At 36.8% G+C, this 26,644-nt stretch overlaps 1 protein-coding gene across 6 annotated transcripts in view; it reads left to right on the top strand.

Annotated features, from left to right (window-relative positions):
- Positions 1-26,644, top strand: part of Sap47 (Synapse-associated protein 47kD) — a 245,299-nt gene that overhangs the window by 150,512 nt on the left and 68,143 nt on the right. For all 6 annotated transcript variants that reach the window (XM_090395268.1, XM_090395269.1, XM_090395271.1 and 3 more), the window contains exon 7: positions 12,143-12,307. In XM_090395268.1, the coding sequence (XP_090251394.1) occupies positions 12,143-12,307 (165 nt within the window). The remainder of the gene's footprint in view (positions 1-12,142; positions 12,308-26,644) is intronic.

Consider the following 26,644-nt stretch of genomic DNA (forward strand, 5'->3'; position numbering starts at 1 on the left):
TCCGGAGCTTTCACGAACACTACACACTGAATCCCTCTAGCGGCGACAGCCCCAATAAAATATGTTATAAAGACACACAAAATACTCTAAAAACACGAAAATCATTCTAATATACTATAAAACCAATTTTCTAAGGAAAAACACACAAAAAACACCAAAAATCACCAATTTTACACGAGTGCTAAATTACACCGACCACTCACCATATAACCTTGAACCCCCTTGTATATTTGAGACTACAGTTCATCTCTGAATACTGTCAACTTTGATTCATTTTAAAACGTTTTTACACTTTTTTCTTTTTTTTTTTTTCAATATGAAATTCAATTTTATCCTGTTCAAAAGTAAATAGTGATCACTTCCTATTCAAATCCTCTGTACCCTGAACCAGTAGGAAAACATTGCTATCAACTATAACATAGTCAATGAAACTTTTCCTATTTCTTGTGTCTTCTCTCCATGTGAATTTGTGTGTATTTTTATGTTGGAACATGGTGTTAGTAATGACTAACACCATGTTCCAACATGGTGTTAGTCATTACTAACACCAGCAACAGAAATCCAGCAGGCATTTACTTTGTGCTTTTCTCCAAATTTTCCCAAATCATTTCATACTCTGCTGTTTAGATCTTCAACAAGGATCATCTTTTCCTTTTTCATTGAGTGTGAGAATGACTGCCTTCTCTAATGCAGTCACTCTCACACTCATTTGCTTCATTGGTGCCTTCAGACGCTCACACTTCTGCATCCACCCTGTTTTCTTTGGTTTTCCTGACTTTACTATTTCACACTCTCAGTGAACAAAGCTTGACACTGTTCTAGACACCTAACTCCGATTCCATTTAAGTACAGTCCATCAGCATTGTACATATCTTTACATTCAAACTCAGGCCACCACAGGTCCAGAAACTACATCCTTCCTTTTGCACAACCCGTATATTATAGGTGATTTCAAGTATGGGGATTGGGGTAGAAGATATAAACTGGATAGAAGGGAATTTATAGAGTTACTGAGGGATAACTACTTTAATGACTGGCTTTTAGACAACAGTTAAGAGTATAATAAACCTGAATAGAAATGGTGAGCTGATAATTAATGAAGTTAATTATCGGCTCAACAGAAATGGTGAGCCGATAATTAATAAAGTTAAGTGAGTAGTACTTAAGCTGATCTCTGCACAGCCCTTTGTACAGAATTCAGCTTTATGGAAGTAACAGGATTTTTGCTTCTACAAACTGAGGTCATTTCCATCTTTCAAATCAGAGAAACAGACAATGAGCATTTTGTCTTTCTTTTTGATAAGTTACTCATGACAAGTTCAAAACCTGTAGTGTATCAGTACTGGAGTTGGACTAAAAGAAGAATGATAGTAAATTTTCTTAATGTCTGCTGGTTATAGTGTTCTTATCCTTGATCAAGGCAACAGAAATAAATGAGAAGAGGGTGAGTAATTAGTATTTTGAATCTGAAGCTGGACTATGAATTGGTATTGACTGATTGCTGCTAGAATTTTTGAAAATAGTTTGAAACTTAGCGGAGGGGTCGAATTATATGCCAGATGGATTTGGGATTTGTAGAAGGTAAAGTGTAAACATGAGAGGGTTGGTATTTAGAGTAGTAGATGAGGAAGGTACTTCTCTAGATGTAAAAGGTGTTTTTGATATTCAACAAAAGGAAATCTCTTCTTGCTGGCATTCCAGATATAGTAAAAGTAAAACTGACTGGGTTCTGTGTGTGTGTGTGTGGAATGAGACAAGGTCTAGTTTTGGATTGATTGGGTTTGATTTATATATTTCCCCATTTGGAGAATGGTATGGAAATTAGTATGTGAGAAAGAGGTTGTAGATCTTCTCACAATCATGTTTGTTTGCACATTATCTGGTTTCTGGAAAGAGTGATGGTGGAGAATCACAGAATATATCATTTGCAAAGTTAACAAAGGAGATCTTGTTTCTGGAGATATTTAAATCAGTTGTTTGTGTTTCATTACATCCCCATACAATTTGTGTAGAACTGATTGACATGAACAAGAATGTCCTTTAAAATGATTGTGACAGTATACTAATGATTTTGAGCTGAATAGTGCAGAAGTTGGATGTTAATGGATTTCTCCATTATTTTGAAAAAAAATTAATGCGTGTGACTTAAGTATAGTCATCCCTCGACTTACGTCCATTCAAGTTATGTCCTCTCAAAGATACGTCCGTAATCCAATAAGGAATAAATAACATTTTTGGCTATACTTTCAAACAAGATGCAAACTAGTGTATGGTAAACATGTACAGTGGCAACAGTGCTTTCAGCGGCAACTACTCTCGGCAGTCAGCACATGTCTTCAACAGTTCCTCTGTTGATTTTGTGTTTGAGAAATGGGTTATTTGTGTATTTATCATTAAACATTTTGTGATGTTTTGTGCAACATGGCCCCTACATGCACAATCAAAAAAAAAACCCAGTGAAGAAGTACAGAAAAAGAGGCGAGCAATTGATCTTGAAATGAAGTCGCAAGTTATAAAGCAACATGAAGCTGATAAGCCCATCAATGTGATCGCACATGACTTCGTATGGTCTCATTCTACAGTGATGACCATTTTGAAAAATAAGGATAAAATCATAGAGGCTGTGAAAGGATCTGCTTCCATTAAATCGATGATAATGACGAAGCAATGACAAGGTCCTGTCAGCGATATGGAAAAGCTGCTTGCATCATGGATAGAGGACCTGAACCAAAAGCACATACCCTTTTGCACTGTGACCATAACCGCTAAGGCACTAAATCTCTTCAACATGTTGGGAGAAAGAAGAACCTGATTATGACTACAAATTCAACTCTTCTTCCGGTTGGTTCATGACATTCAAGCAGTGTTTTTTTGCACTGCATAATGTGAAAATATATGGTGAATCTGCAATTTCCGATGAGAAGGCTGCCAATGAGTTTGTGGAGAAATTGTATAAAATTATTACGGAGGAAAATTATTTGTACATCAAATATTTAATATGGATGAAATGTCCTCGTTTCAGGAAAAAATTCCTGAGCAGACATTCATCCACAAAAAGCTAAAATCTATACCTAGTTTCAAAGCTCTTAATGCCTGTATTACGATTCTGTTATGGGTAATGTGGCTGGATATTAACTGAAACCATTTGTGATATGGCATAGTGAGAATCCACGAATCTTCAAAAACATTAGGAAGCATACTCTCAGTTCATTATCGGAGCAATAAGAAGTTGTGGATGACTCAAAAATTGTTTGAGGACTGTTATGCGAGTGAAATAAAAAGCTATTGTGTGAAAGAAAATGTAGAATTCAAAATTTTATTAATTCTAGATAATGCTCCAGGTCATCCATCTTTCAAGGTTCAAGTTCAAGGTCATGTTTCTCTCTCCAAACACTACTTCATTGATCCAACCGATGGATCAGGGAGTTCTTGCAGTGTTTAAGGCTTTCTCCTAATTTCTCCAATTATCTACTACAGAGAACTTTTTCACAAGCCATTTGTGTTACTGAACGAAATGACCAGACTCGTGCAATTCTGGAAAACATTCAATATTTATCATGCTATTAAAAATATTGCTATGACTTGGGATGACCTCTCAATGTATGAGTGACATATGGAAAAATACATTAAAAAGGTTTGTGCATGATTTTGGAAGTTTGTAATAGTGGGCCTAGTAAACAATCTGAATCTGTAAGTGAATGATGACAATATAATTCAACTCATAAAAAGTTCCCCTGAAGAGTTGGTCGAACTGGAGGAGCAATGGGTTGCAGAAGAGGAAAAACAAGAAATGGAAGAGGGAAAAGAGAAACAGGAAGAGGTAGTTAAACAATTTACAGTGAAGGTTCTTGCAGAAATGTTCTTTGCAGTTAGTGATGTTCTCAAAATGGCTGAAGACATGGATCCCAATGTTGAAAGCTACTTAATAATAGAAACAAAAGTACATGATGCGTTTGCTTGCTATGAACAAATTTATGATAAAAAGAAGAAGAGGAATAAGCAAAGCATATTGGACATTTTCATCAAAAACAAGGGTTACACCAGAAGAGCCATATCCTGATCATTCATGCAGGGAAGATAATGAAGATGTGATTGTGGAGGAAGTTTGGGTGATTATTCTCCTATTTTATAGTGGCAGTATGCACAGTACAGTTTTATAATGGTTTAAAAATTAAAATGACTGTATACTTATTACGGTTAAGTCCTTAACCCCCCATAACTCTGTTGATTTAATGTATCGACTTATGTCCTGACAGATGGAACGGAACCCGGATGTAAGTCGAGGGATGACTGTATATATAAATTTCTCTCACATTTTTAAATAGGCTGGAGTGTAAAATGGCAGCGTAGGGATTAATTCTGCATTTTGTATGAAGCACAAATTTTAGAGGAATCTAGGTTGCTAAAGATTTTTCTCATCTCTCAACTAATGAACGTATATTATTATTATTATTATTATTCAGGCCTCCAAGGAGTCAAAAGACTCATCGAGGGAGGTCCTTCCTAAGACATAAAGTCTGTCAAGACTCATCGAGGGAGGTCCTTCCTAAGACATAAAGTCTGTCAAGACTCACTGAGGGGAGGTCCCCTCCTGAGAAACACAAAGTCTATCATACCACTCTTTAAACTCACTGACCGTTCTCGCTCCCACCACTCCATCAGGCAATGCATTCCACGGCTCAACCACCCTCCACACAAAGAAACCACTCCTTACCCTCTTGCTCACAGTTTCCTTTCGTAACTTCCAGGGATGGCCTCTTGTCATCACTCCTTCCCGCTGATCAACCAAGCGAAAGAACTCCCCAGTGTCAACCCTGTAACCACCTCTCAACAGTTTAAAAGTCTCAATCATATCACCTCTCCTTCTTCTATCCACCAAACTCTGCAGTCCACATTCTCTCAGCTGATCCTCATAACTATCCTTGTACAGTCCTGAAACCATCTTTGTCATCTGTCTTTGTATCCTTTCCACAGTTAATTTATCCCCTTCAAATCCTGGGGACCAAATCTGAGAACAATAAAACTTCCAAGTGTGGTCTGATCAGAGACTTATACAACGGAATGATAACCCTCTTATCTCTGCAGGTCAGTGTCCTTCTCATAATAGCAGCGATCCTCTGTGTTACCTTCACCACCTTTGCAATATGTCCCCTAAACTTCAGGTATCTATCAATCATCAACCCCAGATCTCTTGTCTCCCCTACTTCCTCCAGTATAACTCCTCCCATAGAGTATGCAGCATCCCATCGATGTTTCCCAAACCTCAAGACCTTACATTTTGCTGCATTAAACAGACACCCCTATTCATTTGCCCATCTATCTAGCTTATTTAAATCCTCTTGCAGGGCTACCACATCTGCACTATTACTAATAATCCTTCCCAGCTTCGCATCATCTGCAAACAACTGAATATCCCCCTGCAATCCACTGGCTATGTCATTGATATAAAGGTTAAACAATATAGGTCCTAGTACTGAGCCCTGTGGGACCCCACTTGTAACCCTCTGCCTCCTGGAAACTGCTCCACCGTACACAACTCTCTGATACCTATCAGACAGCCAATCCTGAATCCAGTTGACCAGTCTGACATCCAGACCCATGTGCTGCAACTTAAATATCAGCTTATCATGTGGCACCCTGTCAAATGCCTTCGCCAAGTCTAAGAAAATTGCAGTATATGCCTTTCCCTCATCTAATGTTCTTGTAACTTTATTATAAAAGGCTAGCATATTGCTAAAACAAGAGCGTCCTTTCACAAATCCATGTTGATTCTCACAGATAACATTACCCTCATCTGCCCAATGCTGTACACGGTCCCTCACTACTTTCTCCAAGATCTTAACAACTACTGATGACACACAGACTGGCGTATAATTAGACACTTCCAGTCTGTTACCACCCTTATGCAATGGCACTATCTTACCTTCCTTCCATTCCCTGGGCACCTTTGCCAAAGCCAGACTTTCATTGAAAAGCCACGTTAAAGGTACTGTCAATTCCCTAGCACATTCTCTCAAAACGCGTGGCAAAATACCATCCAGTCCCACAGCTTTACTGACATCCAGAGTACTCAGTATCTGAAACACACTCTCCTCCTGTACCTCCAGACCTCGTACCAGTCCTATCCCTCTAGCATTAAAACTGACTCCTCTAGGATGAAATACTCCAATAAAGTGTTCATTGAACAATTCCACTATGTCCTCTGCATCAGTCACTCTATTCCCATTTTTATCCCACAATATCATTCTTCCACAGTCATTTCTCCTCCTACTGGCCACATAGCTAAAAAATTCCCTAGGATTTTCTTTGGATCTTAGGGCCAATCTCCTCTCATATTCCAGTTTCGCTTTCCTTACCACACTAGTCACTCTTCTGGCCTGTGTCTTATATTCCTCATGCATCTCTTCACCTATCTCCTTATATCTCTTCCATAGCCTCTTTTTCGCATGCAATTCCTGTTTAATATTGTTTGTCATCCACTTTACTCCAAATTGCGTCCTCTTCTTCACTCGCGGTATACAACTTACCATTGCTGATAACAAATATTCTTTCACAATTTCCCACGCACTGGTGATATCCCGGCCTTCCAATTCCTCCCTCCATGAAACTTCCCGAAGTTGACGTCTAAGACTATTATAATCACCTGCCTTATAATTCCACATAAGTTCCCGTCTCTTTGATACTCCTGCATGTCTATTCATTTTCCAAGTCAAAACCATATGGTCACTCTCTCCAACTGGTGGGAGAGACGTCAACTCAGTTATTATCAACTCTTCTGATGCTATAACCAAATCCAAAATTTTTGAACCTCTTGTTCCCTCTGTTACATGTTGCCTAAGACATTTGTCCCTCAAGAATTCTAGAAATTCCATTCCCCTATTGCTACATGCATCTTCCTCTCTCCAATTTATACTACTGAAGTTAAAATCTCCCATAACAATCATTCTTCTTGCACTTGCCAAACTTAGCTGTCTAAACATCTCCTGGTCCCCATCCTCTGTGCTCCTGGGTCTGTAGCAACACCCCACTAAATATCCTGTCTCGCCTACCTCTACCTCACACCATACGCTCTCAAAATCATTTGTCTCACTTCCTTCCAAATTCTTCACTCTTAGAGGACATAAGTCATCACTTATCATAAGCAGTACCCCACCACCACGCTTTCCCCTCCTATCCTGACGAAAAATGCTATACCCAGCGACTTCTATTCCTGTTGTTATATCCCCTTCTGTCAACCACGTCTCAGTGATCGCAATAATTTTTGGCCAGGCTGATGCTATCTGCGCTACCAATTCCTCTCCCTTATTCCGGATACTCCTGGCATTAGTATACAGCATATAAATGCCATTGTTTCTATACCCAGCATTATCTCTTCTGGACTCCACTAGGCTCAGTGTTACCTGACATTGTCTCCCTTCTCCCAAGTATCCATTCCCACAAGAGGCCACCCCTGCTATCATCCTCCCTGGGACACACTGACTCGTTCAGAACAGCAATCTCTCCAGATGCCTACGTCCTTCCTCATTCAAATGTAAACGGTCTCTCGCATACAACTCCTCTCTTTCCTCAAACACACTCCAGGCATCCACATATACCAGTCCTCTCTTGTCACACATTCTCGCTATTATGCCATTCAATATCACCGCTCTTCTGCTCAGCTCATCATTATCATACCTAGGCAACACGCACACTATTTTTCCTCTCTCTGTCTTCTTCCGTACAGTCTCAAGCAAAAATCTCATATCTCTCGCTGCCCGACTTACATTAGCACTCAAGTCATTCGTTCCTACCATCACAATCATCTCATGCACCCTTTCACCTCTCTTAATTGCCATAGCCACCCTTTCTATTGTTCCTCCTGGCAAACACTCCTCACGCATCCTATCTTGAACACCACAGATCATTGAGTCGCCATACATTATACCTCTTACCATTCCCTCGCTCCTATTGTTTCCATTCTCTCCTCTTCTTTCATTCCCATACCTCTCTCTTCTACTGTTTCCATTCTCTCCACTTCTAGCACTTCCATATCCCTCTCTCATTCTGTCTCTCCTACTACTGTTTCCATCCTCTCGTCTGCTAGCATTCCCATACCTCTCTCTCATTCCCTCTCTTCTACTGTTTCCATTCTCTCCTCTTCTAGCACCCCCATACCTCTCACTCATACTCCCTAAATTCTCTCTCTCTCCTACTCTGATTCGCCTCCGATATATATTAGTGATAAAAACTTTAATTTCAAATCAGGACCAAAAGACAAAACAGGAAGTCTGTTTTGTCTTAATTTCATTAGTGGCCTGGTTGGCTGAGTGGTTGGCGTATCTGCTCTCCGGCCAAAAGTCTGAGGGTTTGAATCCTGCTGTGGTCATGGATGTTTGTGATTGTCTGTGAAAATACTAATGGTGGGTGGTAGATGGCGTTGGTGTAGTTGTGGTTCGTTGTAGTTGGTGGATTGAAAGTGAAGACAGAGTTGTAGAGTAGGTGTCCTTCCTCGATGAGTCTTTAGACTCCTTGGAGGTGTCATATAATAATAATAATAATTTGGATACTTTAGTGCATCATTTCTTAACCTTTCTAAGCCCAAGGACCAGTAAAATGCCTAAAACAATTCTATGGACCACTAAGTTGTATAAGTTTTTTAAAAAAAAACCTATGTGGGTATTACCAACATTTGGGAAAAACTGTGCCATTTATAACATAATAAATCTAAAAGGCATGTTTTGAATACATATGAAACCATGATTAATTAAATTGGAAGTAGACAATTAAAAGTGTATCATCATAGAACAAAGTTTTAATTTTTATTAAACAAATAAATTATTTTTTTCTTTGAACTGCTTGTTTCTTCTACTTTAATAGTATAAGATTTACTCGGCGTTACGATAGGTGTGTCGCAATTAGGGGTAGCATCACCTGTTTCATTTGCTTTTCTTTTCAAAGTCCTAGTTCTAAGCCACTTTTCCATTTCAGGACACTGTCATGAAAGAGGAATCAAATCAACATCTTTTAGCAACTTGTTGCCAAACATAGTTTTCAAAACATCTTTTAGCTGGAAGTAGTAAATTTCCCTGATAGAATGAGGTTTCCCTGTTTTCGCTATGCGCAAACTTAAGAGATAGAATGTTTCCAGTGCCTTGCTATTAATCGAACCCATGGCTGAAACTATATCTTTTCCATGATTTAATGCCCCTAAGCATTGCTGAAAAAAATTCAGTTGGCTTATTTTTCATATCACAATGTTTAATTTCTAAATGTCATCGTAGTTTTGCAGGTTTGATGCACTCGTTCGACAACACTTCATAACACAAAACACATTGAGTTTTCTGTTCACTTTCGTCGCCACACCAAGTAAACCCGAAATCCAAATATGAACTTTTATATTTCCTACTGTATTTTTTCTTTGAACCGAGTGTTTCTTCTACTTTAATAGTATCAGATTTACTCGCCATTACAACAGGTGTATCACAATTAGGGTTAGCATCACCTGGTTCATTTGCTTTTCTTTTCAAAGTCCTAGTTCTAAGCCACTTTTCCATTATTTAAAAAAACGTTTTCGAAAAATATATAAATACTGGGGTTTCCTCACAACACCCTTTGTCCAAGTATCACTTAGCACTTCTGATGATATACTGAGCATTGGTTGAAGGAGCAAAATCTTCAATAATAAAAAATAACAACAAGCAATTGGTTTAAATATAGATATTTACTTCAAATCTGACAAAACAGCAAGAGAAGGTGGAAGCAATAAAACCATATTGTTGTTCACTTCACTCCTCTTTTATTACTCGTCATTCTGCCGCTACAAATTATTATAGCGGCAGAATGTTCATTCCATGAGCATTCTGCCACTATTTGTATGTTTTTTTAAATATCCATTTTATTTCAATAATTTTTACTTATTCAATTTTAATTTGTTTTGTGTGGATAATTAAAAAAAAATATATATATATATTTATTTAATTTAAGTCTGCCTGCGGACCACCTGTCCTATCATCACGGACCATCTGTGGTCCGCAGACCACAGGTTGAGAAACACTGCTTTAGTATCTAAAAAATCCTTAGGAAAGTAGAGTACTGGTTAGGTCTGATTCATAATTTCTCATATAATAAAAAATACTTCACATATTATCCAGTCAGTGTTCTGTCATCTTTGTTACCATTTGAGAAAGAGCCCCATCATGAATATCAGTGGCTGAAATTCGTATTAGATTTTCCAACAAACATGAATGACATATTTTTTACTTCAAAATCTGAAGTGTCTGCTGCACTTCTCTTAACCGTTTCATGTAATTTAAGACCGTTAAGATTTAACGGTCTTAAATCTTAACCGTTTAAGATTTTATAAATCTTAAATGGTTAAGATTTATAAAATTTACTAATGTCATATTTCAAACGACTTGTTTTATTGCTTTTTTGATTATCACTTTGTGCTATGTTTTGTGCTATTTCTTACTTGTTTGGCATTGAAGTACAATATTTGAGTCAGTAATGATATCCCCGTTTAAGGCCTTGCAGAGTGCCATCCAGTGATCAAAATGCTGCAAAACTTTGCAAAATACATTCTGCATCATACCAAATCAATATATGAGGGAAAGAAGTAGTTTCAAGATTCATTGCCAGGGGCATTGTAAACACCAGATGCATGGAATTTACATATTACACAACTTGGCAGGTGCCAAGAGGGTTTAAAAAGATGGACATGGGATTTTTCCCTTCATTCTGGTTGTTAATACACAATGATGACATTAATCGTGCTCCATTGTGCTTTGCTGTACTACCTAAAATTGCAATGCTTTTGCTGCACTCTGTGAATTTCATTACCTTAACCAATGTCGACAAGATCCATTATCTCCGTGTGTTCTGTGATTAATGATTAGTCATTTTTTTAGAAATTGAATCGTTGGGAGTTAGACCTGGCAAAGGAATCAGTTCACAAAAAGTGAATGAAGTTGCTACTGCCGTTGTAGAGTAGGCCATTGAATAACAGCATTAGTTCCTGCAGCGTACTTGCTATATCAAGACATGGATGTGTCTTACACAACTGCCTGGAAAATTCTATGGCAGATTCTGCATATCTACCCATTCAAGATAACCCTGATACAGGAATTGCACCTTCGGGACTTTGAAAGTCAACTGACATTCGCTTTAACATTACTTGCTTGAACGGAGTTGGATGCTGCATGCCCATGGATGATTTTGTGTAGCCCGGGTATGGGCTACACAAAACCCACATGTGATCCAACAAATTCCTTGCATTCACTCAAAGTTACTGTCTGGTGCAGGTTTACAGCTTGATCATTGGACTATTCTTCTTTGAGGACATTTGTCAGTTGGGTCCTGTGACCTGCTCAGTTACTGACAAGAGATATCGCGATATGATAAACAATTTGTTGTGCCAGCTACAGTAGCTCCTATGCATGGATTGAGTGATTTTCCTGCAGGATGGGGCCCACACATTTCTTGATCTGTACAGGAGGTTCTTTGAGAACATTTCACAGAATCCAGAGTGATCAGCTGTGTGTTTCTCACTGCATGGCTGTCTCATTCACCTGATCTGACCCCCCCTGTGACTTCTGGCTCTGGGGAGGGGGGGGTTCTCAAAGACAGGGTTGAGATCATCCTGATAACTTGCCAGCACTGAAAGAGAGCATGTGCGCAGCATCAATCCCAACTAGATGTGTTCTGCTGGTGAACACACTGTGTAAAGGATGCCAAAAGGTATGGCACAAACTATGCAGTTTGTGGCATGCCAGGAAGGGCAGCACACTGAACAGTACAGCCTGTGAATGCATAATGGAAATGAATAAAATGTTCTATTTATGCTTGTGTCGCTTTTCTTCTTCTTACACCACACACGCAGAAAAATTCCTACATCTACATTCAGTACACCATAGCACTCCTTGGTGGTGAATTTTGAAAGTACTTTTTTTTTTTTTCATTGACATTGCTTCTGCATGACAATTTTTTCCTGCAAAGTTTTGCAGCATTTGGATCATTTGCTGGCACTCCACAAGGCCTTAAAACAGGGAAACTTTAATTTTTATTATCCTTTATAATGAGATTGTGTGCCTATTTATTCAAGTTAAAAATAGGCAACATCTTTGTAGACATATTAAACAATGTAGGAATAATGTATTATTCATAGCTGCTAAACAAAAGACTGCAGATGAAGCTGGAGAAGAGGCAGAAGGAATTCTTGACAGTCCCACTCATGAATTTGTAAGTGATGCCTTCCAGGGAAATCAGATGTCTAAAGAAGATTTGCAGCAGGGAATGAAACAACTCGGAGTAACTGGTAAAGATAGCAAAGGTATAGAAAAACAATTTTTTCTTCCTCTGTTTTGCATGTAATAATTTCATATGCACTGCCTGGCAAATAGAAACCCTTCCCTTGCTTTAATAACATCTTGAATTCATTGTGTCATGGATTATTCCATTAGCATTTGATATTTCATCAGCAATAATGCCACTAGGTTCTTCATTAAAAAGAATAACACACTACATGTGCATACCACATTCGTCTGAAGACTGACATGACTAGTAATGATGACTGATTCCTACGCTGCTCCACACCCTACTAATATACTGTATTCCTAGATCTTCATGTCTGAAATGGAATATGTCAAACTGCTAACAGCTCTTGTGTGGTGAATGGATCAATTATCATCATTTCCTTCAGAATTGAAATGTAACATTGTAAGGATGCATGCGATATTGAAGTCATGAAGAGTTACAAGGCCCGAGACTTAGACTCTTCATGTTATTGGTACAAAAGAATATGAATATATATTGATCTATGGTATTGTTTTTCTAAATCTGATCAATCAAATGAAATAATTGCTGATATTATTTACAAATAGAATGATAACTGCTGAACCTCACATTTCATTGGTTATAATGTGGTAAATATGGACTGAACTGGGCCTAAGTTGAAGATATCAGTCAGTTACTGATTTAAGATCTCAAGAATAACATGGGAATCCCCATAACTTCTAATTTGCATACATTTTCTTTGAAGTACTTTTAATATAAAAGCAATAGGGTTTAACTATTTTCTGGCTAGATGGTATAAAATTTTAAGAAAATATTTATTAGTTTTATTTTTCTGAAGTTACCACAACTAAAAGTAAATTTTTTGTCACATATAACAATGCATGTATTTCATTTTTGAATAGTCATTACTTTGATTAGTATCAGTTATAATTGTAATTGATAATAATTCAAGGATATTTAAATTTCACAATGAAGCTCAATGTTAATTATCTAGTTGAGGCACAAAATGAATTTTTAGTTAAGAGAAATTATGTAGCTTATAACATGTACCCTCCTGTCAGACTGATTTTTTTTTCTCTAGCATTATTCATTACACCTTTTTGAATATTAACTCATAACACTATCAAAGAATGAAATAAACTGCATGATTTATTATGTTGCATACCAACATATTTGGAACACAAAAGTACTTGTCTTAAATTGCATGGTATTAGTTTAATGGGTGGACATAATTCAAATTGTAATGGCAAAAGAAATTAAAGATTTAAGTGTGTCCTCTAAATTAATTACACTGACTATAGCAAACCTGTAGAAGCCAGAGAAATAATTTGTTCCCAGGAATGTAAAAAGGTGTTGGCATTCAGTTGTGATTTTTTGAAATTTTCTGACACCAAGCTTTAGCACACCACCTGTTGATAATATCGTTTCCTCCACTTCTCCAGGGCATATTAATTAGCCTTTAATTTATTTTCCATATGCATTGCAGAGTTCTAAGCATTGGTACCTTTCAGTTATGAACTTATTTTATTACTAGTTAGTTACATAGCTAGTTATTTTAAACTAGCTATGGACTATATGGAGTATCCATATTAATAATAAAACCATATTAATAATAAATCTCATCATCAGATTCCTGATATATATATACCATCATGGGGGGGGGGGGTATACAGGATACAAAGAAAGTAAAGTACTGCATGAAAAGTTTGTTATTACTGACATCCTGTTGGCAGTTTTCCTTCAAATTAATCTGTTATTTGTCAGGAGTCTCCAGTCAGATCTAGGAATTGCAGATTTACTGGTAATTCAGTAAAAAGTTTCATTAATACAAAATTATTGGTGATCTACCAGTAATTTCTTACCCTTTCAAAAGTTATATTGAAAAACAATCAATAAATATTAATAAACAAAATGTTTATTCAAACACAGATATTTAACATTGCATAAAAACATTAAATATTTTATTCTAATGAAAAAATAATATTAATATTATTTTATAAATTATAAATAATTTTTATTTAAGAATGTAAATTGCAGCTTAGGATAAGGAAAATACAAACATACATCTAACTCCACGTAAACTATTTTTTAAAATTTATTTAATGTCTTTTTTTTTTATTAAAATGAGCATGTAGAAAGCATAACTTATCGAGGTTGTGATCCTCTAAATTTAGCTTTTTGTACAAATTAATCCATCAGTGAGTGGAAAAATCTCTCTCAGATTTGTCACTTGTTGGTCAGTAGGCTAAAAGCCATTTTTAAGTATTTCCCCTTACTTGTTCTTGAAAAACATAATTTCCTTTCTAATAACTTGTGTTATTTTTTATTCCCTATTGAAGTTTTTCATTCATTGATAAATCGGCTCATGGAGAACTGATTCTGAAGTTGCAGCATCACCAGACATGGAATCACTAACTTCAGTTGAATTCTCTTTTTTTGTTATAAAGGAGTTCCACAAAGACCTTGATAATCTTCAATATTGCATGTTTGCTTTTATTAAAAATTCCATAATCTTCATCATTCAATTTCTTGGGATCATAAAGATAATGCTGAAGAACATCAGAATAAGATGTTTATTATTCCTTTTTGCAAGTTTATCAGTGCTTATTTAATTTATTTCATCGAGCACACATTTTAATGTTATATCAGTGATATACAAATTCACATTTTCATAACATAATATCTCTTCTTCTTCAAACTTTTGGTTCTGTCCACTGTTGGACGAAAGTCTTCCCCCATGGTTTTCAGACCACTCGGTTTTCTGCCTCTTCCGTCTATCTCACTCCTGCAACTTGTTCCAGTTCATCCCTCCACCTTCTCTTCTTGGTCTTCCTTTTTGTCTTACTCCATCCATTGGTCTCCACTCTGTTGTTTTTCCTAGTCCATCTTCTATCATTGCATCTGGCAATATGGCCAGCACATCTCCACTTAGCCTGTTTAATGTATTTTACAATATCCATGACACCTGTTTGAGATCTTATCCAAGTATTTGTCTTCCTATCTCTTAATGTTATTTTTAGCATACCCCTCTCTCTCCATGTGATGTTGTGTGGTTCTCAGCTTTTTGTTTAGGACTTCTATTAAAATCCATGTTTCTCCCTGTATGTTAGGACAGGAAGTATACACTGGTCAAAAGCTTTCCTTTTTAGACTTATAGGGATGTCACTTCTGAATATGTCTCTCATTTTACCATAAGCCATCCATCCATGGTGAATTCTTCATTCAATCTCTTTTCTTTGACAATCCTCAAAGGATAACAAATGTAGAAAGTATTTTTAACTTGGGTATAATTATGTTATAGATACCAAGCAATTTTAAACCTGGTTTTACTCCATTTTTCCCAAGTGAGCAAACAAATTGCTTGGTATCTATAACTTAATCAAAGGATAACAATTGGCCCAAATATACATATGAGGTAACTTGTTCAATTTCATGGTTTTCAACTTTGACAGTTCTTTGGTTTATGTATTTATTCATCATTATTTTTGTTTTTTCTCTATTTATTTTTACTCCAATTACTCTGGAGGCTTCATTTAGCTGATTTAGCCTTTCTTCCAGATCTTCAAGATTATCTGCTATTAGGATATTAGGACAACATCATCTGCAAATTTCAGATGATACAGTCTTTCTCCATTTATGTTTATTCCTTTTGTATCCCACTCAAATCTTCTAAAGACTTCTTCTAATGCAGGAGATGTATATAACCTTACCGGATGCTTTTTGTACTGGAACTACAACTGCTGCAACCATTATTAGTTGCATTGCTAATATTGTGTGAAAGAGCAACTTAAGTACATATCTGCAAAGCTGATATCTGATTTCAAATCTATGAGACTTTCTGACACAATTTTAACCACTGAGAAGATAAAGTACTCCATCATAGCCAGTAAACATTTCTGTTGTTGATCTATGGAATATTGACTTCCTCTCATATCTTTGCTATCAGAGAACTCGGTTCTGCATTTTGTATAGAATTTTATTCTGAATCAGCAGATATATCACGCAGCATCAAGATCATGAATTTCTTCTTCATCAGGGTTGTTATAATCATCTGTATCTAATAATTCAATGAGTGTCTTTTCCTGTTTGTCACTTGAAAATAATTTTTACTATTCAGAATTTTGATTGCATTAATTGTATGCTATGTGCTAAACATAATTGATGATTTGCATTGGTCAGTTTTATTACTTTCTTCATTACTGAATCTCCATCTGTTGTAATAGATGCAGTATGTCTAAAAGAAATACCAAATTCCTTCAATTTATTTTGGAGAAGGGTTATCTGTCAGTAGGCATAGAATCATGAATGCGACATAAACCTAGATTCCAAAATTTATTATCACTTGCATGGGCAACAGTTTTCACATAATTGCAGTTCTTGATAAACGTCCACTCATTAATTGTTAAACTAAACGTTTCACCACAAAGTTTACATCTCGTCGATTGCTTGTTTGCTAAAAATGTCTGCATATTCCATGATAGTTTTTCTTACAAATGTCTTTATATCCCTTTGTGATTAATAACTTTTATAGAGCTTCAAATAATACAATATACCTTAAGGGGAACCCATCCCATGCTTTTTTTATTTTTTTTTAAATTTTTTATGTTGTACCTACACACAAGAGGTTGGTTGATCAACCTATAGTACATTAGAATCGTGTATGGGTAGTGGGTTGGGAAAGGAGGAACTTGTTTACATTTGATTTGAATGAATGTAAATTGTATTCCTTGGGAAACACAGCAGTGGGGGAGGACTGTTCCACAGTGCAGCAGTTGCAGGGATGAAGGAGGAGGAAAAAGGAAACTTGTTCTGTTTGTTTCTATATGTACTGTGAAAGGATGTTGAGCAGCTACTGCACATGTTCCAACGAGCTTAGTACTGAGTGGATGAATTATTGATGATATTTCAGATGAGCATTTCCCATGGAAATATTTGTAGAATATACATACTGCAGAAACCAAACGCCTGTGCAAAACTGGGGGGGGGGGGGGTAAGAGATGGGCTTTTAGGGGCCCCCACATGTGGGAGCAGTATTCAGTAGCTGGGTGGATTTGTATAATGTTAACAGCCATTCAGGGGTGAAGTAACATCTTGAGCAAAAGAGAAATCCTAGTTTTTTTGAAGCTTAGGATGCAATGTATGTGATGTGTTTATGCCAGGAGAGGTTTGATGTGAGAGTAATTCCAAGAAGAGAGATCTCAAACTGTCTGGAAATGTGGGTATCGTCAAAAAGGATACTGGGAAAAAATGGTTCTTTTTTTATGGGAAATAGGACAGAATTGGGTTTTATTATTAGCATTGAAATTGATGAGGTTATCCGAACCCCATTGTAGGATGTCTTGGAGATCGGAATTGAGGATGGTGGTGGTTGATGTTCTGTAGGTTGAGGTGAGTTGTGTAGGGTAAGGTTTATCAAATGAAAACGAGGAGTATAGGGTGCTGTCATCTGCAAAACTGTGTATTGGGTTGTAGGTCAGCTGAAGTAGGTCGTTGATATATAGCAGGAAGAGGGTTGATGAGAGGACAGAGCCTTGTGGAACCCCAGCATTAATTGAATGGTGAGAGGATAGGGAGCCATCGACCATCACACGCTGTGCATCCAGACAGAAAACTGGCAATCCAACTACAGAAGTCCTGGGTCAGACCGAATGATGGTAGTTTGCTTAGTAAACCTTTGTGCCAGACCCAGCCAAAGGCTTTGGAGATATCAAGTACAAATGCTTGCTACTATAGCAGAAGTGTCATCAGGTGTTTTGTTAAAATAAAATGTAATTTTGGCTTTGAGAATCCAAATCATTCTTAACACCAATAATTTCATTTGAAGGTGCTGTATCAGTTTTTTTTTCTTTCCTTCTTTTTAACCTCCCTACCGGCCAATGTGGATGAAATAGTGACACCAAATTGCACTTCTTATCCATGTTATTCAATAGGTTTTAGAGCTTCGTATCTAGATTTAGCTCGACGTCTCTAGACGTCGTGGCCGGTTGGGGAGTTAATAAGCAAATTTTGTGCTGGCTTTTAAGATAATTATGTAAGCCACTACTATTTCCACCTACTGATTTTAGCACTGTTGCAAATACATCTGCATCTCCTACTTTGTTACATTTAAAATAATACCATGGCAAATTCTTATCTGTGACTACAAAAAAGGTCCCTTTTTAGTACCTATCTTTTATCACCACATGAAATATTCTAATTAACTTTTACTTTTCACTGTTTGACACAATATGTAAACTACTGACACTGCTCTGTCTCAGCAATCAATCAGAACACAGAATTAATCAATGCAATTTTTTTGTTTATATGCAGTGTCAAAATGTTAGATATTTCAACATGTTTGTGATTCATAGCTACTTACCTGCATCGAAACCAAATATATGAAATGGTATAGAAGTGTTTTGTTAGTTTTAGCATATATTAGAATCAAGTAATTAAGAGAAATTCTATATTTTGTTGGTATATTTAAACTAACTAAATATACAAGTGCTGTATACTGTATATCAGTAGGTTAGTACTGAAAATGACCTTATATAGTGAAAAGTATCACCAAAAGATACCTAATGCACAGCTGCAAATTTTATTGTAGCATTAAATACAGCATATAGCGCCAGTGCACTGTATTTATGGATAATCAGAGTAATTGCAGCATTTATTGTAATTAGGTACAACTGGAATTTATGACCCTGTATAGTGAAAACATCCTTTCCCCACAGACCATACCATTCAAACACAAGCCAAACAAAGTAGAAGTTTTATTATAGCCCTGAATTAAGGTGCACATACTGGTCACTGAATTAGAAACTTTTATTTAATAACCGTGTTGGACCTCCTTTAGCAACTGCCAATACTGATCCTCTTCAGTTCAATGTGCATAGTTCAGTGAGATATGAGTTGGGATCATTAGATGCTTCAGTCAGTTGCTGTACATAAAGTTCTGTTTGTCCATACAAGCCTTCTCAGACAGTGCCATTCTCTGATTGATTGAGATCTCTTAGTTAGTTCAGACCCCTAAGACAAGCTGTCTTAGAACTGTAGTTATGCCTCTTAGACTAGCAGTGTGGGATACCTGTTGAGAAACCAGTCAGCTCTGCTGTTTTCAAAATTGTGGCTTCAGCCAGACAGGCATCCACAATAAGCAATTTTATTATTATTATTATTACTGACACCTCCAGGGAGTCCAAAGACTCATTGAGGGAGGGCACCTACTCTGCATCTCTCTGTCTCCACCACTCAATCCACGAACTACACCAATGGCATCTACTGCCCACTATTACCACTAGTATTTTTCAAGACAATCACAAACAACCATGCCCATGGCAGGATTTGAACCCGCCATGCACATAGTTGCTTCATCGAACTCCGAAAGATCCTGTATTTTTCCAATTGTGATCAACACTATTGACGATTATTAATGACAGCAGCATTCTTAAATAGTTGTCTAGAACATGTGGTGATGCAGTGACCAAGTATTTTGCATATATGCTGCATAAGTGATGTTTATGTGCATCTGTATAAAGGTTTATAATTCAGTGGCTAGTATGCGTGTAATATTCTAACACCCTATTACAAAGTAATTGATAAGGGAAATTCATTCATTCTTATATACTTCACTAAGTTCAGAAACAAATGGATTTACATAATGAAAATTTTAAAAAGCAAATACTTTTTTTTATTTGAAATAAGAGAACATTTCGTATCATATGGGATTTTTCTATTCAAATTGTTAACAAATACTATTTTCAGAAATAAGTACTGAATTAAAACTGGTCTATATATGTTTTAACACTTTCATGTCAGAACGATCCTGACTTTCTCATTCCCCCCCCCCCCACCCTAACAGTCTGACAGGGAGAGTGAAAACACTGTGCCACTTTCGTCCTTGCTTATCGGCAGATTCTCCACATATCATGGCGGTTTGTCAATTGTAACTAAATCTTTGTGTGGAGGGATAGAGAAAACAATAATTAAAGAGAATGCTATATTTATTTGGTATACAGCAGATTCCAGTTAATTGGGACACATCAGAACTAGAACACTTTGACCCAGTTAGGCAGCTTTCTCATTTATGTGAAGTTACATGCTAATAGTAAAAAAGATATAAACGACTAACTAACACTGAACTAATCATTTATTCAAATTAATTACAGTAGCAAAATATGTACATGTTTAAATTTTTGTCATTATTAATATCAACGGAGACCTATTGTTGTGCTTATTTGTAGCCCCTCTGACTTTTTTCTTTTTCCTTTTTCTTTTTTAACATTGGACTACTGATGCACACCTTTCATCCAGTTATAATGGAGAACCACTGATTTAAGGCATACCCAGTGTCAGGATCCTTAACTTCACGCTTTGTTTTTGGGATGTTCCCTTTTTTCCATGTCATGCCCATGCTTCTTGCAGTTTATCTTCCTGTTGTATCAAGCTTGCAATCATAGATTTTGGTATTCCAGTTATCTGTCAGATGCCATTGACTGATATTGGGTGAATTGTCTTCAATTGAGTTTAGTAATGCAATTTTTTTGGCTTGTGACAAATCTTTATGTGAGTTTTGGTAAGGGTCCAAAATTTTATAAAATTAAGAAGAAAATTGTCAAAAATCAGAGCACTGAAAAATCTCTACACTTTTCTGATTATGCGTTGGCTTTGCACGAAAGATGACATAATGCACTAAACCTTCTTAAGGGGGACAGTTTCTTGCATTAAACTGCAAGAAACTGTCCCCCCCCTTAAGAAGGTAATGCCCTGTATATGCTAAGTCAGTGGAGGAGTGATGAGTCATTTATATGCTGTGGTTCGGCAGCTGTTTCAATTAACCAAAATTCCAATGTATTTGAATTACTAAAAGGTGTAAATATGTGAACCATCATTAATGAGAGAATGGGAAATATAAGGGAGAGAAAGAACAGGTGTAAACTTTTATCACTGGAAATGAGTTAAAGTTGTTGGGTGGAACAAATAACACATGATCTATAAACTCTAGACATAATAACAGCATAATTTTAAAAAAATAATAATAATTATGAGGAGCAAAGAGTGAAAGAGATTTGTTCACAAAATATAAATAACAAACCAATAATAAACAGTGGCTTTATACATTTGGTAGCTTAGTACATTACCACATGGAAGGACTAATCAAGTGATTCATCTAGGCATGGCAGGAATATGTGTAGATTGATGGAGCAGTAAATCATCTTGTAAAATTGGTTTTCTGCAATTTTCTTTTATTTGCTAATGATCAGCATACACTGTTATATATGTAAATAATTTCTGATCATCTTTGAAATTATCCACCTTTTTGCAAATCCTATGTTAATTTACTAATAGATATCTTGCATGTTGGAAGTTTTTTCCCCACTTGATTAGACTATAATTATATATTTGTGACTCTTCCCATAATGCATAGCATTATACATGTCCACAAGGAGATGTGCATTGCATTATGGGATACTAAGGAGTGATGAGAGCTTAGTCCACCTTTACCACGAGTTGCTCCAGTCCTGAAGATACTTCAGGCACAAACTTTGTTTGCTTACACTTGGATTATAGATATCTTGTATCATTGGATTTTGTTGCAGATTAGCAGACGCAGTTCATTTATAATACATAGAAAGATATATTTTTATTCTGGGATAGATCATTTAAATTTATTGTATATTCTTTTTAGAAAACAGGAAACCTTCCATCTCCAACAGACACTATACTGCAGAAGCAAGAAAACAAGTCATTTTACTGTATCAATAAATACAATACAGAGATATTTACACTCTATTTACTATATTTAGCAATTTGTCTCTAATTTGTGTAATTAGAGACAACTAGAAGAACCTAATGGGAAAAAAAAATCTCCTCCTACAAAAGCTGTGCTACATTCATTCCAGACATGTTTTATTTTAATGCCAAACACAGTAACTAAATACATTTGTCCTAATAGCTTCTTCCAAATTTTCATAATGCAGTCACTGGGAACAGAAAGCATAGTTTATGTGAAGCAAGATTTCTAAAACCAACAAAGATGCATATACAGGTGGTTCAAAATTCCACATACAAACTTTGAGAGGAGGTAGAGAACATCAAAATCAACCATATTCACATAGAAAAGCATGACCGGAAACGCTACCCGAATGTGATAGGTGGCGCTGTTTGCCAGCGCTCCAGGTGAGCAATTGAGACTTCCTCATTCAAGCGTTCAACGTCATACGAAGAACATGTGTCGTTTTACGAATGCTGAGATGGCAGACATGCACCTCGTTTACCATATTATGTATCCAGCTACTATTGAATTGTTTCAGTTACGCCTAATAAAGTTTTTTACACTACTTACCTTGTGTTATTTCTGTATCTTTGTGTCCTGTTAGTACCTTCTGGTGCCATTTCTGGTCATGCTTTCCTATGTGAATATGGTTAATTTTCATGTTCTCTACGTCCTCTCAAAGTTTGTACATGGAATTTTGAATCACCCTGTATATTGTGTGTGTGCGTGTGTGTACACTGCTTAGAAAGAAGTCAATGGACAATCCCATGAGCAAGGTCATCAGGCCATGTTGCAAGTCACGTGTTAGTAGATGGTATAAATTGGAGTAATATAATGCTCCCATATCAGTCTGGGTGAAATGGTTGTGAGAAGGGAACTGATGGAGTTTGAAATAGGCATTGTGATAGGATGCCATATTACAGGCCTATCTGTTCAGTAAATTGTTGACAAATTCTGTCATCCCAGGTCAACAGTCAGTGATACCATACTTTGATGGAAGCTCAGGGAGTCAACTGCAAGTGTTACCTGCAGTAGATGATCCATCACACTCACCAAACGTGACCATAGGGTGCTACAAAGGATAACATGTAAAAACTGCCATTCGTCAGCCGAAACATTGAATGTGGAGTTCTGGGCATTGACTGGAGCATGAACCTGCACAAAAACATTCAGAACCGAGGCTCACAACATGGGTTTCCATGGTAGGATTGCAATATACAATCCCCATATTACCTGAACCAATGTGCAGTGTCATCTTCAGTGGTGCAAAGAGCATGCATGGGATGTGGAAGCTTAGAAAGCTGTGTTATAGAGTGATGAATCATGCTACACCCTTTGCCAAGCAGATGGATAGGTGTGGCAGATGTCCAGTGAACATCTCTTACCAGAGTGCATAACTCCAACTATGAAATTCGGATGCGGCAGTGTGATGATACGGTCCTGTTTTTCCTGGTTTGGCCTTCGACCTCTTTGTGGTGCCACGAACATTGAACTCTGAAAGGTATCTGAACATTCTGCACAGATTGCTCTCAGAGTTCAATTACTATGTGGCGTTTCTACAGATATGACCATTGTCTCTTTCAGCAAGACAATGCACCGTATCATAAGACTGCAGCTGTAACTGTGTGGTTTGTGGAACACGAACATCACCAAACTTGACTGGCCTACACAGAACCCTGTCAACTGTATTTAACATCTGTGGGATGAACTGGAGATTGAGCATCAGGTGAAGTCAAGAGACTTCTGCCCCCACAACAATCTAGGACCTCATTTCATGCCTACAGGAAGAATGGTCCAAAATTCCATTGGTCACTATCATATGCTTGTGGAAAGCATGCCCTTAGGATTGCTACAGTTAATACAGCAAAAGGAGGCCCTACATCGTATGAAGGTTATTACCATGGTTGTTTGTTCCTCATACTATGATGTCCATTGACGTCTTTCCAAGTTGCTATCAAGAAGAAACCGGATTAGGCTAATAAAATCTTTACAACCTACCGAATTTAAATTTGGGTCCAGTCCCCCTTTAAAGTAGTTCCCCTTCCAAGTTCATGCAGCGATTCCACCACTTTCGCAATGCTCCAAATGCTTTCTGGAAATCTTTTTCTTGAAGCACATCAAGCACTGCTTACGATTCATCTTGGATTTCCTTAACGGTTTCAAACCATTGCTCCTTCAGCTTCAATTTCATTTTTGGAAACAAAAAGAAGTCACAAAGGACTAAATCTGATGAGTAAGGAGGATGTGGGATGACCACCATGCTATCCACCACCAAAATCTCTCGCATTGTTAAGGCACTGTGGGAGGGAGCGTTGTCATGGTGGTGGATGAGCCAATTGCAGCTTTGTCACAGTTACACATCACACATTGGACTCATTCCGGTCTTTTGTGACAAACATCTTCTTTCAACTGCCTTAAAACATTGCAGTAGAATTCTGCATTGACCATCTGACCAGGTGGGTCAAATTCTTGTTGCACAATACCCCTTAATGTCGAAAAAGGATAATCAAGATGCTCTTTGTCACACTCCTTATTTGCCTTACTTTCTTTGGTCTTGGGGAATGTGGACCCTTCCACTGTGATAATTGCTGTTTTGTCTCCAGTTTGTAGCTGTAAACCCAAGTCGCTGCCCCTGTGATGACCCTTGAAATGAAGGTTGATCATCAATGGCCTTTTGATGAAGGAACTTGACAGACATTCACATGGTGCTCCTGGTCAGAAGTCAAGAGACGGGGAAGAAACTTGGCAGCAGTGTGATGCATGTTCAAATTTCTTGTGATGATTGATTGAGCTGCTCCATATGAAATCCCAACTCTATCAGCAACTTCCTGGATGTTGATGCATTGATCTGCATGAATGATCTATTGAATTTTTTCAACATTTTCATGGGTTGTGCTGGTGGACAGTTGTCCCAGCTTCTTGTCATCCTTCGAGGTGGTTCTACCCTACTTAAAACATGAGTGCCACACACTGAGTTTGGCTCGTGGCTTCATTTTCATATGCCTTATGAAGTAATTCGATGGTCTCTGTAGCAGATTTCCCCAGTTTTATGCAAAATTTTACATTTGTCCTTTGTTCTGATTTCCTGTTCATAGTGAAATTGCAGAACTCACAAACACATGATAAGAACATCACACATTACACTTGTTCCAGTGCACACTGTTCAATGCCACATGGCAGGCAGACTCAATGCACCATGGTTAATGGTGGCATGAGACTCTAACTCGAACTGTTGCTAATTATCCAGCACAATATAAAAACTTGAAATTAGTTAAAGATGCAGTTGAAATTTTCAGTAACATTAAGATATTTCATAAATGCTAATTTTACAAATAAAATTCTACTGAAAAAGTTGCAACTAATATGCTGTATAAGCTTTGAGAAACGCAACTGCTCAATGTGGACGTGGCATATATACTCTAATGCTAGCTCTTGCTGGTGGTTTACACACGTATGGACACTGCCAGCATAAACATGTTAGCAACTTATAAAAATATGCTTACCAGATGAATGAGAAACGTTATACAACTGACTGAGTTCCTGTCTAACATGCAACTCTTCACATGAGACACAGACAAGAAGCTGGGACAACTGTCCCAGTTTCTTGTCATTAACTCATAAGTTAATGCATAAACTTATGAGTTAACTAGTACCACAAAGTTGAATAAATCATGAAATATTTTAGGCAATAATGTAAGCAGTTTAATATAAGCATGTGATTTCACAGTCCCAAATTTCATTAAGTTCTGAGTGATTTATTCAAACAAGATGCTATATTTTATAAAATTAGGCAGCAGTAACATTATTACAACATGCGTTTAAAATATTTTTGATTTACCAAAATACCAGTAGAAAACACCAAATTATCAGTAAATGTTTAAATGATTTTTGCAGATTGGAACACCAGCAAACCAGAAAACTGGTTTGCTGGTATTCCAATCCCTAGTCAGATCTTATATTTCAATTTTCTAAGGCAATTCTAACTGCATTAATCCCCTTAGATCTTTATCTTTCTCTGTGTCTTTTCCCTCCCATCCTGTTTTATTAACTTTTTGTCTTCCAAATTCGATTAACTATACTGCCTGAGATTAGGTTTCCTCATATATTCCTGAAGGCTAACAGTGTCAGGTTCCATCCTAATATCTTCATTTTTAATATGATTTTGTCAATGATGCCCTATTTTCTTACAGTACTCTCATATCTATAGTCTCTGGTTCTTTGACCAGCTGTTTTATTTCTAGCCCAGTATATATATATGTATATATACACTGATCTGTAATTTGCCATCTTCATTAAAAATTGGGCCTAAATAGCCATAATGTTCTAATCACAAAATAGTGATTAGAGGTAAGAATATTCAACAAATAAATCATTCTTGGAGGGATATTTAAAATGGAAGATGTAAGTTGAAAATCTGAAGAATTACTAAAAGAAGTATTAAAGAAAAATAAATCATTTATTACAAGTAAGATAAGTAAAGACATTCAGATGAGATCTATAGAAGCATTTGTTTGGTGCATATTCTTATATGGTTTGTGAGACTTAGACTATAGCAGCAGAAGACTGGAAAAGGATTGAAGCATTTCAAATGTATTGTTGGAGAGTACTGCTAGGAATAAA

This window comes from Typopeltis vanoorti, chromosome 7 (genome assembly GCF_054136105.1).
Source record: "Typopeltis vanoorti isolate ZY-2024b chromosome 7, IOZ_Tvanoo_1.0, whole genome shotgun sequence".
NCBI lineage: Eukaryota > Metazoa > Arthropoda > Arachnida > Uropygi > Thelyphonidae > Typopeltis > Typopeltis vanoorti.